Source organism: Gracilinanus agilis, chromosome 3, assembly GCF_016433145.1.
Source record: "Gracilinanus agilis isolate LMUSP501 chromosome 3, AgileGrace, whole genome shotgun sequence".
Taxonomy (NCBI): Eukaryota; Metazoa; Chordata; class Mammalia; order Didelphimorphia; family Didelphidae; genus Gracilinanus; species Gracilinanus agilis.
In genome coordinates, this window is record NC_058132.1 from 319,056,152 (window position 1) to 319,075,386 (window position 19,235).

The 19,235-nt window shown below is 40.6% G+C and overlaps 1 protein-coding gene across 1 annotated transcript in view; it reads left to right on the forward strand.

The window, feature by feature from the left end:
* Positions 1–19,235, forward strand: part of MYO7B (myosin VIIB) — a 155,604-nt gene that overhangs the window by 77,286 nt on the left and 59,083 nt on the right. Inside the window, exons 18-23 of the mRNA XM_044669144.1 lie at positions 5,387–5,605; positions 7,944–7,969; positions 8,038–8,179; positions 9,246–9,455; positions 10,241–10,411; positions 18,506–18,583. Coding sequence (XP_044525079.1) covers positions 5,387–5,605; positions 7,944–7,969; positions 8,038–8,179; positions 9,246–9,455; positions 10,241–10,411; positions 18,506–18,583 — 846 coding nt within the window. The remainder of the gene's footprint in view (positions 1–5,386; positions 5,606–7,943; positions 7,970–8,037; positions 8,180–9,245; positions 9,456–10,240; positions 10,412–18,505; positions 18,584–19,235) is intronic.

Sequence of the window (19,235 nt, forward strand, 5' to 3'; positions counted from 1 at the left end):
GAAGGAAGGAAGGAAGGAAGGAAAGAAAGAAAGAAAGAAAGAAAGAAAGAAAGAAAGAAAGAAAGAAAGAAAGAAAGAAAGAAAGAAAAAGGAAGCAAAATACATTTGTAGATTAGTGTCTCTACCCAGCTAATGTCAGCAATAAAGGGAAATCAGCCCTCTCCAAGGTTAGAGAAGATCCTCCTTCCTTTCTCTCTTCCCTACCACATTCTATGGCCTTTTTCATTCCTTAATCTCCTTGGCCTCCCTACTGCATTTAATGCTGTTGATTACCCCTTCTTTCTGATAGTCTCTTCTTGACACCCTTGATTTCTATGATTTCTATGACATTGCTCCGTCTTTGTTCCATCCCAGTCATTCAGATCCCTCCTCCTCTAGCCAATAGTTCATCTTCCTCCTCCTATCTCCGAGAGAAAGAGTACGGAATAAAGCCTCTTTCAGACTTTGCTCTTTTCAGGCTCTTAAGGACTATCTTTAGCTGCCTATTTACAGATTGTAAATGACATGAAATTTTAAGTTGCCCATCCCCAGTGGGTAAAGCAGGGAAATTTTGAATGGCCCATTTGCATATAAAAAGGTCAGGAAAAGTAAGGATTGGTAAAGATATCACCACATTAAATGGGAGAGAGAGAAAATTTGGGTTTTTTAATTAACAAACATTTATTTTCTCTCCCTCCCACTCTCCCCATCCAAAGAAAAACAAAACCCTTGTAATAAAGATTGTGTAAATATGCATACCTGTGTGTATACATATATAAGTATAGTCAGTATAGCTAGGTAGATATATAGATATCTATAGAGATATGCATATATCTCTATAGTCTTCATCTACCTTAGAGATATCTCTATCTCTATCTTTCTCTTCTTAAGCAAAGCAAACCCCCATAGTATGTGTCACACTCTGTGTTTAGTCTGTCTAAGTAGCTGACCCTGCCTGGTGTCCCTCTGCAGTGTAGGATCATGGAGAGGAGTTGAGACAGACCCTGGAGCTAAGACCCATACCGGCTCTAAGATGTGGGCATCAGTGCCTTCTGAAAGCTCACGGCAGTACCCTAGAATGGGAAACTAACTGAGCCCAAAGTTGGAAGCAGTGGTGACAATAGCCAAGCAGTGCAACAGCCCCCAATGCATCCTGTCCTTTCTCTTCATCCAAACAAGCCCTACCCTATCTGGATCCCTTGTCATTTCTCACCTGGACTATTGCAGTAGCCTTTGAACTGTTCTCTTTGCCTCCTGCCTAATTCTGCTCCAAACCATCTTCCACATCATTGCCAAAATGGTTTTCCATATGTGTTGATCTGATGTCACTCTCCTATGTAAAAGTCTCCCGGGGCTCCACAAAATAGAAACACTGGGAATGAAAAGCCCTTCACAATCTAGTCCTCACCTACCTGTCCAACCATCTTATGGACATAATTCTCCTTCAAGTGCTCTACGCTCTAGTCAGTCTACTCTTATTACTGTCATAGCATTCCATTTCTTGTCTTCATATCTTTGCAATAGCCATTCCCCAGACTCCCTTCCCTCTGACCAAGAATCCTAGCTTCCTTTCAGACTTAGCTCAAATGCTTCCAGAACATCATAAAAACTTTCCTGATTCTCATACACACTTACAAATATTCTCTTCTGTTCCCAGTTGCCTTGAATTTTCTTTGAATATTTTTGTTGTTGTTCAGTTGTAGTCATGTCCAAATCTTTGTGGATCCCATGGGCCCTAGCTAACCATGGGATTTTTGTGGCAAGGATATTGGAGTAGTTTCTCATTTCCCTCTCCAGTGGATCCTTTTTTCAGGCAATCAGAGGATAAGTGACTTGCCTAGGATCACACAGTAGGAAGTATCTGAGGTTAGATTTGAACTCAGGTTTTCCTGACTCTGGGTGCAGCACTTTATCCACCAAGGCACCTAGCTCTTTCCTAGGCATATTGAGGTAAAGTGACTTGGCCAGGATCACGCAGTTAGGAAGTGTATGAGGCCAAATTTGAACTCAGGTCTTTCTGACTTTGGGTTCAGTGCTGAGCCATAGCTGCCTCTACTTTGAATATACCTATACATAAATATGTTATTTCCCCTATTGAATGTTATTCAATGAGGGCATGAACTCTCTTGTATCTTTGTGTCTCCAGTGCCTGCCACAATATAAATAATTTTTCTAAATAATTAATTAATCAATTAAGAATATTTTTCCATGGTTACATGATTCATGATTTTTCCCTCCCTTCTTCTCTCCCCCCTCCCAGAACTGACACACAGTTCCATTGGGTTATACATGTATCATTGTTCAAAAACTTAATGAAAAACATGTTGATTGATGAGTCCTTGTCTAAATATATAAATTGGAGCAACTAGGTGGCACAGTGGATAAGGTGCTAGGCCTGGAGTCAGGAAGATGAGTCTTTCTGATTTCAGATAGGGCTTCAAACAGTATCTCTCTCTGTGCCCCTGGGCAAATCACTTAAATTTGTTTGCCTTAGTTTCCTCATCTGTAAAATGAACTGGAGAAAGAAATGGCAGACCACTCTAGTATCTTTGCCAAGAAAACCCCAAACAGGGTCACCAGAAATCAGACATGACTGAAATGACTGAGCAACAACAAAAAAATCTAAATATCTACCTCTAAAATTTCCCCTGAGCACCAATCGCAAGTTTTCAAACTATCTGCTATGTATTGCCTCTAAACTAATTATTCCCCCTTCCCCGCCCCAAATCTGCTCCTCTTCCCATTGTCCTTTTTTTCATTTATGGTACAATCAACTTCTGGGCCCCTTAGACTAGAAACTTCAATTTTATTAGCCTCTTTCCTCTCTCTTCCTTACTACAATCAATCATTTTCCAAGTCCTATTGATTTTATCTCCACCATCTCTCTAATATCCATTATCCCTCTTCACCTGCTTGTTGTATTGATCTCTTTGACTCGACTCTATAATCTCTGTTCTTCATGCCACTGCTAAATTGATCTTCTAATGCACAATTCCTTCCTCAAAAAATTTTAGTGGCTTCCCTTTAACTAAAGGAAGGATCACAAAATCCTTTCTCTGACATTATCTTTCAGGACATATTTTGCCCTGCTTCTCTTCACATATTTTATGTCAGTTGATCTCACTGCTGACAGTTCCTCATCTTGTTATACCCTCTCATTTGCACATTCCATCCCCCATCTCTGGAAAGGACTCCAGATCTTCATCTGTTAAAAGTCTTTCCTTCCTTCAAGGCTTAGCCTAGGTGCTACTTTCTCAATGAGACCCTCTCTGATTCCCCCAACTGAAAGAGCTCTCTCCAATCTTTTATATCTCTCAGTTGGACTTTTCCTTTAGTACTTCTTTCATTCTCAATATAATATTTGTGTTATATTTGTTTGTATGCATGCATCATCAGCTTCTTACTGAGCTACAAATTCTTTGAGGGCAGGAATTGAACCCTTTTCCATCTTTGTAATCCCCAACTGATTCTTAAGAAACAATTGTTGAACCGATCAGTTTATCTTCTTTTGTAGATTTCAATTCCCTAAACTAAATTTTAACTTATTAAAGTCAGGTTTTATGCCTGGGCCATAGATATTTACATGCAAAGTTTTCATTGAATTTGTCTCCCACATGTGAAATACACAACTATGAAATCTTTACATAACTTGTCAAATCCAAACACGTTTTTATTTAGTAAGGATTATTAATGGATTACAGACATAACCTATGAGCTAAAACAAATTTCCTTATTTATTTATAGTTTAACTAAAAGGATAAAAATAATTAGTTTTTTCACTGTTCCTCTAGACTGTTGACCTTAATGGATAGATATGATTTTTTTTCACTTTTCCTGTCTATATCAAATAATATTTAATAGTGATAAATGTAAAGTTCTTCATATTGGTTCAAAACATCAATTATATAGAAACAAGATGGAGGAGCCATCTGTGGCCATCCACTGGCCACAAGATATTCTTAGGTAGGTTGACCACCTGAAAGAGAAGCTGGAGACTGAGGGAATATGGGTTGAAGTGTTTAAAGCTTAAAGTGGGGAAGACATAGAGAGGGAAAAGAAACACAGGATTCTTCAGCATAATGTCAAGCCTGTGCTGTCTAGTTCTGATGGTGGTAGAGCTTTTAACAGACAGGTAGACTGGATTTTATTGAGATTTCATAAAATGGGGGATGTGTGATAGTTAATCAAACAAGTGGCATGGTAGAAAAATTAGCATCATATCGGTAATCAATGATAAGATAAAAGAGCTGGATCCTAAGACAATGGAGTAGCCCAAGCCCAGACCAGAAGTTCATTTGACCTTCAGCACACTAGTCCTATCTGATACAAAAGCTAAATGAGTGCCTGTGACATTACAAAGAGACTATAGAGATAGCTAGCCAGCCTTCCTAACTGTAGACATTGGGGAGGGATAAGAATACCACAAGATTTGAGTTCCAATTCAATTCAAGGATCCGGAAATCAATCACATAAAATATTAGAAATATATCCATAAGTCTGGTCCATGAGCACTTTGCTCATTAGAGTCAGCTTTTGAATATCTCTTTAATACTTTCATGATTCGTTCATACCCTACAGCATCATTAGATAAAATGATCTGAAAAAAATTTCTTGGACTTTTCAGTGAACTTAAATCCTTATATGAAGCAACAGTATAGCACAACAGCCACAAAAGCTAGTGCAATGTTGGGGTGCCTTCAGAAAGGATAGGATCCAGAACACTGGAGATGTCTCCTGGTCAGACAACATTTGAAATATTAAATTCTGACACTGATACATGAGAGGGTTCAGAGAAGAGAGGTGAGGGGACTAGAGGCCATGCCTGATGAGCATTGGTTGAAGGACTTGGAGATTCTTGGTCTGGAAAGAAGAAAAGGGAACATAATAGCCATTTTCAAGTATCTGAAGGATCATTCTATAGAAGACAGTAGAGACAGAAATAGAAGAACTGGATAAAAGTTACAAAAGACAAATTTGGGCTTCATGTAAGGAAAACTTTCTAACATTTACAGTTATCTAAAATTGGAATGAACTGCCTCTGGAAATAGTTTTCCTTTACTTGAGGGCTTCATGAAAAGGCTGAGTGGCCATTTGTTAGGAGTATTATAGAGAGAATTCTTGGTTGTGTGTGGGTTGGACTAGACGCTTGCAGAGGTCTTAGACATGTCAATGAACCCCAATTGCCTGGCCTTCGCCACTCTTCTATCTTAGAACTGATATGAAGATAGAAGGTAAGGATTTAAAAACAAGATTCTGTGATTCTGTGCTGTTTTGGATACACTTGGAAAATAGGTTCCTTCCTAGTTCTCCTTCTACTTCAGAATCTCCATGCGACTCTGCCCTCCCCAGCCTCTCTGAAGTCAACCCAGCTCACCTTCCCAATTAAGGTGTCTCTTTTCTTCCACAGATTGTTTTGGGCTTTGAGAGGCTACAGGCTATGTTTCGAAGGCACCAATTGTCACAGCAGTATAAGGCCACGCGGGCCAAAGTTATCCAGTTCCAGGCGCTTTGCCGTGGCTATCTGATTCGCCAGAAGGTTGCAGAGAAGAGGCGGGCAGTGGTGGTGATCCAGGCACATGTAAGGGGAATGGTTGCCCGCCGGAGCTTCAAGCGGAGAAAAAGAGAGGTAGGGTCCAAGGTCCCAACCCAGGGCTGCTACATAGGCTCATAGAGCCTGCTGGAAAATACCAGAGCTGTTAGCTGGGGGAAAGAGTGATGATGGGGGTGAGTCAGGCAGGAGAAGGGGAGCACTTATAAGGTGGGACTACTAAGAATCTCCCTGGAACCACCTTTTGAACCAATCACACACCACAGAAGTGCATAGTTTCAAATACAGCTCTCTTTTTTTTATTCTTCTTTGTACATTGAAATGTTTATTGGTGATGATTAGTTTGTAGCAAAAAAAAAAAAGTTAAACCAAAACAGTCAAAAAAGAGCATAACTTTTTAGAGTTCCTACCCTGGTGCCAGCAGATTAAAAATACTTTCTGGGGAGCAGCTGGGTGGCTCAATGGATTGAGTCAGGCCTAGAGATGGGAGGTCCTAGGTTCAAATCTGACCTCAGACACTTCCTAGCCGTGTGACCCTGGGCAAGTCACTTAACCCCCATTGCCTAGCCCTTACCACTCTTCTGCCTTGGAGCCAACACTATGTATTATTTATTATTATGTATTATATGTATCTTCTGCCTTAGAGCCAATACTATGTATTATCTATTATTATGTATTATATGTATCTTCTGCCTTGGAGCCAATACTATGTATTATTTATTACTATTTGTTATTATATGTTATTATAGTATTATAAATAATACTTTGTATTATTTATTGTTGTTATTTTTAAACCCTTGGGTTTAAAAATAACAACAATAAATAAACAGACAAACAAACAAACAAATAAATAAATAAATGGATGGCCAAATAAATAAATTGTTGTATTGATCTCTTTGACTCAACTCTATAATCTCTGTAAGAAGGAAGGTAAAGGTTTAAAAATAATAACAATAAAAAAACAAACAAACAAACAAATAAATAAATGGACAGATGGCCAAATAAATAAATAAATAGGCAGGCAGTGGCGTTAATCAATTAATTAATTGGTTGGTTAGTGATGAGAGGTAATAATAAATAAATAAATCCTTGTTGATTGATTGATTGAGTGCTGCCCAAAGGAATACAAAGACATGGAAGATCTTGCCTTGGTCCTTGAGGAACTTCCAGTGTAGCTGAAGAGCTAAGACAATTGACACAAGAAGAGTTTGATAGCAAGATGAGACAAGATATGACGGTGTTACTGGCAAGAGACATCCTAGCAGCTGTGAGGGATTAAAGATTATTGTGGGTTGAAGCATCAGGAAAGGGTTCGTGGAGGAGCAGGGATTTCTGGATGGCTTGAAAGGACAGGTAGAATTTGGACCCCCTAAAGAACTTGGTTCTCACACCAAGGACTTAGGATCTCCTGAAGGACTTGGTACTCAGTATGACGTGGTCTCAAGCCATCGCTCATTTGGCCTTGATCCGCTACAACTTTGTGAAAATGCAGACAAGGGCCAGTGTGATGCTGATCTTTGCTCCCACCCAGAAAGGAAGAGTTTGCTCAAATAAGGAATAGCATGAAGAAGAAAATAGCGTCTGATTCCTCGGGCAGCTTCCATCTGCAGGGAATGAATGCACTTATTGTAAATTAATCCCATGTGTGGATGGCAGAAGGCCACATAGGACAGCCCTTAGTCTTTGACTGGGGGTGCTGCTTGGAATAATAGCTATGATGAGGAGATGTGTTGTTAGTTGATATGTTATGATACATGATAGAATAGATAACACAACATGAGATAGATGTTGCTGTAAGGTAAATATAAATATAATAAACAATATATCATTATGTATGGATTACTATTTGACAGTAATTTTAAATTTACAAGATACTTTGAACTCCATTATCATACTAGATCCACATAATAATCCTTTAAGGGAGGGATGGTGGATATTATTATTATTATTATTGTTATTATTATTCCCATTTTAGAGATTAGGAAACTGAGTCTCAAAGAAGTAAAATAGTCTGTTCAACTATAGACCCTGAGGAGCAAGGCTAGAATCATGATTTTTGTAAGGTTAGTGTCCTTTCTGCTGTAGCACTAATCTTCTCTTAAGAAAAAAAAAAATCCTAGGGGCAGCTATATGACTCAGGGGATAGAGCCAGGTCTAGAGATGGGAGGTCCTGAGTTTGGATTTGATCTCAGAAACTTCCTAGCTGTATGACCCCAGGCAAATAACTTAACTCCCATTGCCTAGCTCTTACCACTCTTGCAATGGAACCAAAACATGCTATTGATTCGAAGATGTAAGGGTTAAAAAAAATCCAATAATTCATACATATTCCAACTCCCTTCTCCTCAACCAATCCAAATGCCTGAAATTTGGCTGGAATTGTTGGTCTTTTGACTTTGTAGTTCAGTCTCATTAGGACCCAGTGGTCTTACCCATCTCTCAGTAACATCTGCCCCTCTGTTGTATGGACAGGAGCATCTGCCTGCCCTGAAGAAAGAAGAAGAGAACAGGAAGAACCAAATGGCCCAACCTGCCAAGAAACGCCAGTCGATCTATGACCCTGTCAATGATACAGAGATGGTCGAGCAAGTGTTTGGCTTCCTCCCGATGATCATAGGTGGCCAAGAAGGCCAGGCACCGCAGGGATTCGAGGTGAGTTCAGCCCATTCTATCAAAAAAGTCTTTACTGAATGTCTGTTCTCCACCCAGCCTTCTCCGAGGTATAGCAAAGAAAACATTGCTCCTGCCCTCAAGGAATGACTGTGCCATGGAACAGATACACCTAATGCACACACACCACCAACACCAATACCAACACCAACTGAAAACTAGTTGATTTAATATTAATATTAATTAAATTTATTTATTATAACCATATTACATATAATTATATTATAATCATATAATTATAATAAAAAAAAAAAAAAAAAAAAATAAATAATATTAATATTAAATAATAAAGAGAGGGGGGCAGCTATGTGACTCAGTGTCTAGAGAGCCAGGCCTAGAGATGGGAGGTCCTGGATTCAAATGTGGCCTCAGACACTTCCTAGCTGTGTGACCCTGGGCAAGTCACTTAACCTTCATTGTCTAGTCCTTACTGCTCTTTTACAATACACAACTAAGACAAAAGGTAATGGTTCTAAAAAGAATAATAATTATTAATATAATATAATATAACATAACATAACATAACATAACATGATATGATATGATATGATATAATACAATACAATATGATATAATACAATATGATATGATATAATATAATATGCCATATATCATATTAATTAATAAAAAATAATAATAATGAATAAATAATAATACATAATAAATAAAGGGAATAAATAATAAATAAATAAATAAAGGGGAAAAGGAGAAGTTGTTGACTGACTGGGTACTATTAGGAGATTGGGGAGAAAACAAGAAAAAGGGAGGAAGGGCCATCCAGAGAGGGAAAAAATGTAGCTGTGATTCATCAAGGACTATGTCTTAGGCAGTTTATGAAAAAATTAGACCTGTCTTGTCCTGTCTGTCCCAGACCATCTGTTCAACCAAGACAAGAGCAATGTAGAGAGGCCTGAGGGAAAGGAGGGAGAATGGAGCCAGAGGGAAGAGAGTTCCATCAGTCTCCTTGAATGATGGTCTGGCTGCTAGTCCAGCTGGAGCTCCCTGACCACTCATGCACATTAGTGTCTCTCTGCCTCTTCCCCCCCAGGATCTGGAAACCACCACCCAGAAGCTGACTGAGGTGGACCTGGACGCCATCCCTATGTCCGAGGAGCCCGAGGAAGACGAAGATGACCCAGACGAGTACACCTTCCCCAAATTTGCTGCTACCTACTTCCAGAAGGCTGCCACCCACACCCACATCCGCCGGCCCCTCCGCCACCCATTGCTTTACCAGGAGGAGGATGAAGACTTCAGGGTACCTTGCTCCCCTCTCCTTCCCGGGCACAGGGGAGAGGAGGTGGGGAGAAGAAGGGGGAATGCTTCTGAGAGCCAAAGGGTCCAACATTCAGCCTCAAGGAAAAGCTTTTTAAGGGCAGATGCTTATGGGAAACAACTGCTTATGTATAATGAGTTTCTCCTTTAAAAATGAGTGCACCTAATGAGTTAACAAATAAATTTATTTCAACCTTCAAAAAAAAAGATAGGAGGATGTGAGGAGCCACCCTGGAGTCCTTACTTGGACCCCATTTCCGTGCTAAAAGCAGATCCTACCCTTCTCTGAGGCTTCTCTTCTTTTCATTGCTACCCACCCTTCTTCTTGAGCAGAGGCACAGCCCAGGCTCCTTTCAGACGTCTCCAAAACAGACCCGAATGGTGCCTCGGCGGGTAGGGGAAGGGGCTGGCCAACCCAGAAAGGGACGTTCCAACGGGTGCCCCATTCCCTCATGGTCTGTGTCTCTGACCAGCCCCCAGAGAGACAAAATGGCAGAAGCAGAGTCAGGAAATGCTCTGGGTTCTATGTACCCCAAACTATGCATCTACATGTGTGATATAGCCCAGCGGGAGGCACTGTGCCTGGCACACAGTAGGCACTTAATAGATGTTTGTGGAATTGACTGTCTCTCTGCATGGATGGGGTGGCTCCCCATATGTCTGCGCGAGTCTCCATGGACAAGCACATGTTCTATAGATAGAAAGGGGCTCCCCCAATCCAAGGTGAATCCTTCTCCTCTCAGTTCCCCCATGTCTCCTCTTCCCTAGATTGCCCTCCTCGTGTGGAAGATCATTCTGCGATTCATGGGTGAATTCCCCGAGCCCCAGCTGTTTGCCAAGAACAGCAGCCTTCAGGTCACATCAGTAACGAGGCAAATCCAAGACACTCTGGGCAAGAAGAACAATGCCCACTTTCTGAGGGGTGTCGTGCCAGAGCAGGTGAGGAAGGAGGAAACCAGACCCACACTAAGGAAGGGCAGAAAACTGGTCCTTCTGATCCCCCATACTCCAGCGAACCTCAACCTCACCAAGGACCTACAGAAATGCAAGGAGCTAGTCAGGCCTAGAGAGGGAAGGTCCTAGGTTCAAATCTGGCCTCAGACACTTTCCAGCTGTGTGACCCTGGACAAGTCACTTGACCCCTATTGCCTACCCTTACCTCCTTTCTGCCTTGGAGCCAATACACAGTATTGACTTCGAGATGGAAGGTAAGGCTTAAAAAAAATGCAAGGAGCTATTATTACTAATGCCAAGTGGCTCAGCAGATAGAGATGGAAGGACCTGAGTTCAAATCTGACCTCAGACACTTCCTAGCTGTGTGACCCTGAGCAAGTCACTTAACTCCCATTGCCTAGCCCTTACCACTCTTCTGCCTTGGAACCAATACACAGTACTGAATCCAAGATGGAAGGGAAGGGTTTAAAAAGAAAAGAATGCCAAGCACTGACTTTTGTGTTTCTTAATGAGGAGAGAGCAGTAGCCCAATTAGTCATAGCTGGTTGCCCAATAATTAAAACACCTGTCCCAGGTCATAAGCTTGTACATTTAGAAATGAAGGGAACCGGGGCAGCTGGGTAGCTCAGTGGATTGAGAGCCAGGCCTAGAGACAGGAGGTCCTAGGTTCAAATCCGGCCTCAGACACTTCCCAGCTGTGTGACCCTGGGCAAGTCACTTGACCCCCATTGCCTACCCTTACCAATCTTCCACCTATAAGTCAATACACAGAAGTTAAGGGTTTAAAATTTAAAAAAAAAAAAAAGAAGAAAGAAAGAAATGAAGGGAACCTCAGAGGTCATAGAATATAATTCTCTCTTTTTACACATGGAATAGTGTAGAGATCTCTTTATCATCTCTGATAATCTGATAAGGACAGTTTAGTTCCACAGAGTAGCTGAGTGGTGCAGTGGATAGAGCCTATAGTCAGAAAGGCCTGAGTGCAAATCTGGGTATCGACACTTAATAACTCTGTGACCCTGGGCAAGTCACTTAACCCTGTTTGCCTCAGTTTCCTCATTGGTAAAATGAGCTAGAATCCCCAATGGGGTCACAAAGAGACAGATATGACTAAAAAATGGCTGTACAACTGAGAGTATCCCAAAAATTCTTAGTCCTAATTTAAATTTTCATAGCTTTTGGGACACCCTGTATTTTAGAGCACTGATTCATCAAATATTAAAAAATATTTAATATCAGCCACAATTCTTCCTTTCTAATTGCTTGTATTTTTTTTGTGCTCCTTATCTATTCTGGGGCTCCATTAGCCCCATATTCCTGCATAAGTCTCTGATTTTAATGTGTTCCAGTTAACTTACACAAAAGAAAACCTCTATTTTATGACCATCAGCTGACCCCTGACCTTGATCGCAAACTGTCCTTTTAACTCTAACTATGGCTGATCCCCCATCACAGCCACCAAATAACCACAAACTGGCTTCCTAATTCTGGCCACAGAATCTATCCTGTAATCTCTACCCATAGAGTGACTCCCGGACCCTGACCGACAGTGACACAAATGTGTCTGCCAGGTGACCCAGAGTACCAAGAGTGTGTGGATGGCTCAGTCGGGACTCTGATCCTCGCTGCCGAGGACATGGCTCATCATGCCCGTCCTTTGGAGAGGAGATGAAGCCAGAAATAAGTTCTGACTCTTGGGCTTGAGTCATCCGACCATCAGCACAAAGCAAGCTTTTCAGGGCACTGCCATGCATTGTGTTCTTATTTTTGGCCTTAAAAACTGGGCCATATCCCATCAGAGATGACAGAGAGACAGCCAACCCAAGCAGGACTGATTAGAATTTGAGAGAAGTGAAGAAATTCAGGAACCCTCAGTTTGGGTCAGTTTGGGACTTTGGAACAGTGATGCACACAGAGTTCCTTTCAGGGAACCTTATCTTAAAGGATCCATGAGCAATTAAGAGGATATTTTTCAACCTATTAAGTTTTTATTGTTCAGTCATTTTTAAATCATGTGCGACCCTTTGTAACTCCATTTTGTGTTTTTTTTTTTTTTTGGCTAAGATATTGGAGTGGTTTTCTATTTCCCTTTTCAGCTCTTTTTACAGATGAGGAAACTGAGGCAGAGTTGAATGACTTGCCCAGGATCACACTGCTAGTGAGTACCTGAGGCCAGATTTGAACTCAAGAACATGACTCTAGGCCTAGAATTCTATCAACTACACCAACTAGCTGTCCAAACCTATTAAGTAGTGAGTGTCTAATCTAGAAGCATCTCTGACATCATTTGGGGCACGATAGCTATTTTCAGATATTTAAAGGGCTCCCATAGGGAAGACATGTTCCACTGAGTCCTAGAGTGAAGAACTAGGAAGAGTAGGAAGCAGTAACAGAGATTTCTGCTCAATATATAAGGTAGAGCTTCCTAATAGTGAGAGCTGTTGAAAAAATGAAATGTACTGTTCTGGCAGGTAATGAGTTCCTTATCACTGAGGTCTGTAATTAGAGGTTGAATGGTAACTTGTTGGATATTGTGTACAGAATTCATGATTTGAATAGGGGTTTGACTAGAGGACTCCCGAGTCCCTTTCCTGATCTGTCTCTAATTCTGTGAAGAGTTGGCAAATTCATATATAAAAATGACACTATTAAACCTATCTGAATGGCAAAACCTTATTCATTCATTCATTCAACAACTAATATTCAAAGAGAGATGCAAAGGAAGTAGTTGACAATGAAATTCTGGAGAGAGAGAGAGAGAGAGAGAGAGAGAGAGAGAGAGAGAGAGAGAGAGAGAGAGAGAGAGAAGAATTAGATATATATAGAGAGTTGGTAGACATCTGCATTCAGGTATCAGATATTCAGGTATTGAATTGAATTGAAATATTCAGGTAATGAATATATCACTAAAATCTCAGGCCAGAACCTTGAAGAACATTTAGGCTTGGGATATGAGTGAAGAACCAACAAAGAAGACTGAGAAGGGGTGGTCAAACCTGTAAGAGAAGAACTACAAGAAAGCAGAGCTATGGGACCCAAGGGAGAAAAGAGTATTCAGGAAGACAATGACTAACCAAGTCAGGAAAGGAAGAAGGCTGAGAAAAGGTTAGCAGATCTGGCAACAAAGAGAAAACATTTTCAGTAGAATGGTAGGATGAGAAACTAAATTGCAAGGCACGAGTATGGAGAATGAATGGCAAGAAGTCGTGGGAGCCAGTGTTGACTGTAGCTTGCTTGAAATTCTGCAATAAAAGACAACAAAAATCTTGAGTATGAGAATGAAAGGTGTTGTCAGGATCAAGGGAAGGTTTTGATTTGTCTTTGTAGGCAGTGGGGAAGAAGCTAGGTCTTAGGGAGAGAGATGGAAAGAAATGAAGAGACAAGGACAGAGAAAATAGTGTAGTGGAAAGAATGATGAACATGAGGTTTACAAAGCTAAGTCCTATGTCTTATGAGAGAGACTGATGGGGCAAACTGCTGAAGGGAACATCTCCCTGAAGAAGACACAAATCAAAGAAGTTAGTCTTAGAAAGGAGAAGGGTCATTTCTTCCTTTGGAAACTGGAACAAAAGAGAAGATCGAATGAAAATCTAGAGAAATTTTGAGGTGAGCAGTAAAGAGTGAATTCACAGTAAGTGGTCTGACTTTTTTTTCAGTGAAGTAGGAAGTAAGGGCATCTGTTAAGATGGGAGAGTGGAGGTGATATCAAAGATTTGTAGGAAGAAAAGATTTGGCTTGGTCACTTCAAGAGGTCTGATAGTTAGGGGTAAATAAAAAGATTGCCACTCAGCAACTGAGGAACCAATAGATGTCAGGTTACATAAAATATAGTGGATCCAGGCATCAGGGTTTCGTGTCTTCCTCCAGCAATAGGAAGAAGTGATATATGAAGATTATCAGAGACTGGAGAGCAAAAAGACTAAAAGAATTAAGGAAGACAGCACCTTGTCAAACTGGGGATTCAAGGGATTGTTGTTATTAAGCTTGAACTTATATAGAACTTCTTTTAATGCTAGGATAACTATCTTTCAGTACAACTATTTTCCTTTGTAGTCCTATGTGTTTTAGTTTATACATTTAAGACATTCCTCTGAGAAGGGGTCCAGTGGCATCACCAGATTGCCAAAGGAGTCCACAACACAAAGAAGGTTAAATACTCATCAACCATGAAAAAAGGAAAATGAGACCAGAACAGGAATGATTGGTTGGGAGAACAGAATGGGATAGAGCTAAAACTAGATGAGGCCCTTTACAAATATGATTCAAAGCACATGTTCCATCATTCATATATAAAAATGGCACTCTTGACTCTATCAGCAGGGCAAAACCTCACTCATTTATTCAAGGGATTTTTATCGAGCACCTGCTATGAGCAAAGCTTTCTGCTTGGGAAGCAGAGGAGAGGAAGGAGGTGTACAAAAATGAAAAAGATATAGTTCTCTTTGAGGAATTTATGGTCTAATTGGGGAGATAAGGAAAGATGGAAGGACTAGCGGGCAAGGCAAGAATGAAGAGCAGGTTTTGGAAGAATGGATCAGTGGGAGAGATGGAGACTGTGAGAAGAGAAGAGAATTGCAGAATTCAAGGTCTTAAAGATGAAACAGTTTGGGGTGATGGTGAGGTCTAAAGTGTGAACTCGCCCGTGAATGGATGAGGTAGAGTGGTGATGGGAGTTGAGGAGGTTAATAAATCAGGAATCTCCCTCCTCTCCCCCACTTCCCAAGCAGAAAACTTTGTTCATAGCAGGTGCTCAATAAATGTCCATTGAATGAATGAATGAGGTTTTGCCCTTCTGTTTGAAGGAACATTAAGTATGTTGAAATCCCAACATGGAAAATGACAAGTACCATAAGAACAACTCAATTTAAATGGTATTGAATTCACAAGGGAAAGAGGAACCCCTTCTTGGAGTGATTAGGGACAGCATCATGCATTAAGTGACATTTGTACTAGATCTTGAAAGATGCTTAGTTTTTCATTGGCTAGAAGTAAAGAGAAGGGCTATATAGACACAGTATCATGAACAAAAACACAGGAATGGACATAAGAAAGACCAATGAGTTGTGGGAAGCAGAAAATAATAAAAAATGGACAATGCACAATACTTTTGTAATAGAGGAAATGGTGGGTTTAAGAGATAGGAATGGAAATTTAAAGGGGGGGCAGCTAGGTGGCTCAGTGGATAGAGAGCCAGGCCTATAGACAGAAGGTCCTAGGTTCAAATCTGGCCTCAGACACTTCCTAGCTGTGTGACCCTGGACAAGTCACTTAACCCCCATTGCCTAGCCCTTACCACTCCTCTGCCTTAGAACTAACACATATGATTCTAAGGCAGAAGGAAAAGGTTAAAAAAATGGAAATGTAGATTGGGGAAAGATTAAATAGGGTCTTGGATACTAGGCTAAAGAATTTGTACTTCATCCTGTAGGAAGCAGAGACTTTATCAGCATACTTACTGAGAGAGAGAAAGAAAGAAGGAAAAATTTTGCATACAACAACTCTACAAATCTTACCATTCATGATACCCACATATTTCAATACATGACATAGGATGTTAGAGCTAGAAAGTACCTTTAGACATTATCTAGTCCAACCCTATCATTTTTCATAGGAGGAAACTAACTTACTCCAGCCATGCCTTGCAGCTTAGGAACAGTGGAATCAATCAATCAATAAAAAGAATTTGTTCAACATTTCCTGTGTTTCAGGCATTGTTCTAAATGCTAGGGATATAGGGGACAGCTGGGTAGCTCAGTGGATTGAAAGCCAGACCTAGAGACAGGAAGTCCTGGGTTCAAATTTGGCCTCAGACACTTCCCAGCTGTGTGACCCTGGGCAAGTCACTTGACCCCCATTGCCCACCCTTACCACTCTTCTACCTTGGAGCCAATACATAGTATTGACTCCAAGACAAAAGGTAAGGGTTTAAAAAATAAAAATAAAATAAATGCTAGGGATACAAAGAAACATCAAGAACATTCCCTGTCTTCAAGGAGCTCACATTCTAACATATAAATCAATACCCACAATATAACTGAGCAGGTAGCCTCAGGGGAGAAAGCACAAGCAACTCTGGGGACCAGGAATGGCCTCTGGAGGAGAGGGTGCTTGGGCAGTTTCAAAGCAAGACATTGATTTTTTTTTGAAGTTGGAAGTGAGAAGGGAAAGTATTCTAGGCATAGGGAAAAACCAATTCAAGGGCACAGAGACTGGTGGTAAGGCATCATGTGTGAAAAATAGCAAGCAAGCTTAACTGGAGTTCGTGAAGACTGAAAAGATAGGAAGAGGCTAGACTGTAAGGAACTTTATTTTTTTAAACCCTTACCTTCTGTCTTGGAGTCAATACTATGTATTGACTCCAAGGCAGAAGAGTGGTAAGGGTAGGCAATGGGGGTCAAGTGACTTGCCCAAGGTGACACAGCTGGGAAGTGTCTGAGGCCAGATTTGAACCTAGGACTTCCTGTCTCTAGGCCTGGCTTTCAACCCACTGAGCTACCCAGCTGCCCCCTGTAAGGAACTTTAAAGGACAGAGAAATGTATATTCTATCCTAGAAATAATGAGGAGCTATTGTAGTTTATTGAAGAGGAGAGTGACACAGTTAGACCCATGCTTTAGGAAAATCACTTTGGCAGCTGAGTGGAGGATGGATTGAAGAGGAGAAAGACTTGAGGTAGAGGGTCCAATTAGAAGACTCCTAAAAGAGCCTAAGTGAGAGGTGATCAGTGAAGATGACACAGTGAAGATTGATCTGGTAGGCAAGAATGGAATATCAAGGGAATGGAGGATTCCAAGGATGATGGCAAAGCTCATCATCAAAATGACTGACCCTGTGTTCCAGCCTGCATAGAAGCTATTGTATCCTCTATGTCTGGAATACGGTTGATGGCCCAAGATTATATAGGAAGGCATTAAATACTGGTGGTCACAAAGATGGTAAGCAACAGATCCAGTAGATGGGAGGAAGAGGAAGAAATGAAAGGCGAGGTTGCTGTTTTCAGAGTGAAGGGAGCTTTGAGTTCAAGATCTCCAGCGTGGAACAGTTTCAAGTGATTATGAGTCTCAAATGTGCCCTTAGAGTAGTGAAAGTGAAGATGAAGATCATTAGAGGGGAAGAGCTCTTAACTTCAACATTTGATGGACTATTCACACAAATGCTGAATTTGAGATGATGGGAAATGGAGTGGAAAGTCTTTAGCAGGTGAAAGGGATTGTACTTGCACACCTGTTTCCCTTGGTGATCAACAGAAAACTACGTATGAGATGACTTGGCCGTTGTTAGGAAACCAGTTTGTGGACTGTGTTCTATATCTGTTTGTAGACATGCTAAGAAATTAGTCTGTAATCAGACTAGCACCATGTAAAAAAGTTCCACACCATACTGAACTGTACCATGCCATGCCATAAAATACAAATATATACTTATCTATATAGACAGACAGATAGATAAACAGATAGATGAATGGATGGATGGATGGATGGATGGGTGAGTGGATAGATGGAGAGAGAAATCAAATGCCTCCTACGTGCAGAGCACTTTGATAGGTACTAGGACAGATACAGAGTTTAGAAAAGTCATGAAACCTTCCCTTTTAGGGGTTACAGTCTAGGAAAAGAATAAGATACTTGTAATATACACTACATAATAAGAGTTAAAATAAAAATAGTTCTACATGAAATCTAAGGGTCTGGGGGGAGGCAGACAGGTTATTACTGACACAGAAGTAGGGGACAGAAGATCAGGAAAGGCTTTCTGAAAGAAGTGGTGTTTGCAATGGGTTTTAAAAGATGTCAAGAATACATGTTAAGAGGTGCTATCTACAGCTCTGAAAGAGAAAACCTAAATGGATTGAACCCATGACTCTGACCTCCCTGACACAATGTTCTAACTACTGAACTAAATAGCCAATAGATCAGAGAGTGGTTGATCAGTTTTGTGCTGTTTTTTTAGTGTTTATGATCCAGTAGGTTAGCCTCACTAGTTTCTTTCACACAATCAGGGATTTTATTTCTTTTCCCCCACTATCTTTTCCCTCCCAAACTTTTTCCCTCTTGGGTTCCCTTCTTTTTCTCTTATTCAGAATTCTACTTGGAGGAACAAGGGCACCAGAGACATTTCCTCCATGAAGCTGAAGCGTTCGTCCAGGTTGACAGGACAGGTAAGGTCCTTAACATGTGGCCATTCTTCCTCTTCCTTAGCTTCCTAGTCATCCAGAGATGTCCTCCCTGAGACATCAGTGAGCAGTGTGAGGACAGTAGAAAGGGCACTCCAATAGACCTGCTCTCTAGTTCTGGCTCTGCCAATCATCTGTTCTATGATTTGGGGTAATTCGCTTTATTTCTCTGGGCTTCAGTTTTCCCATCTATAAAATAGGAATGCTTCTGTTTAATTAAGAAGGTTGTAGAATAATTTCCAGATGCTTTGGTTTTAAATTCACATTATTTTGGATGCTGCTTTGCCATTCCATACCCATCTTCCCCCTTTCTCCCAACCTCAAAAAGAAAGAAGAGAAAGAAAAATCCAATTACATCTTCACCATCAAACTTTGCAGAGAAGAGATCAGAAAATAGGGTAGAAATAAAATGTGACACTGAATAGAAAAAAAATCAGTCAAATCAAGGAATAGATAAGTCATATAGGTTAAGGAGATGAAAAGACCTAGGATCCACAAAGATAATTCTGGGCTTTTGGAGAAATTCATGGGGAGCCTTAGAAAGGATATTCCATTTCATTTAATAATGATTTATCTAATATCTACTTTGTGTCCAAATCTGAACACTGTGAGGGCTAAAGAGAAATGTAAAACACAA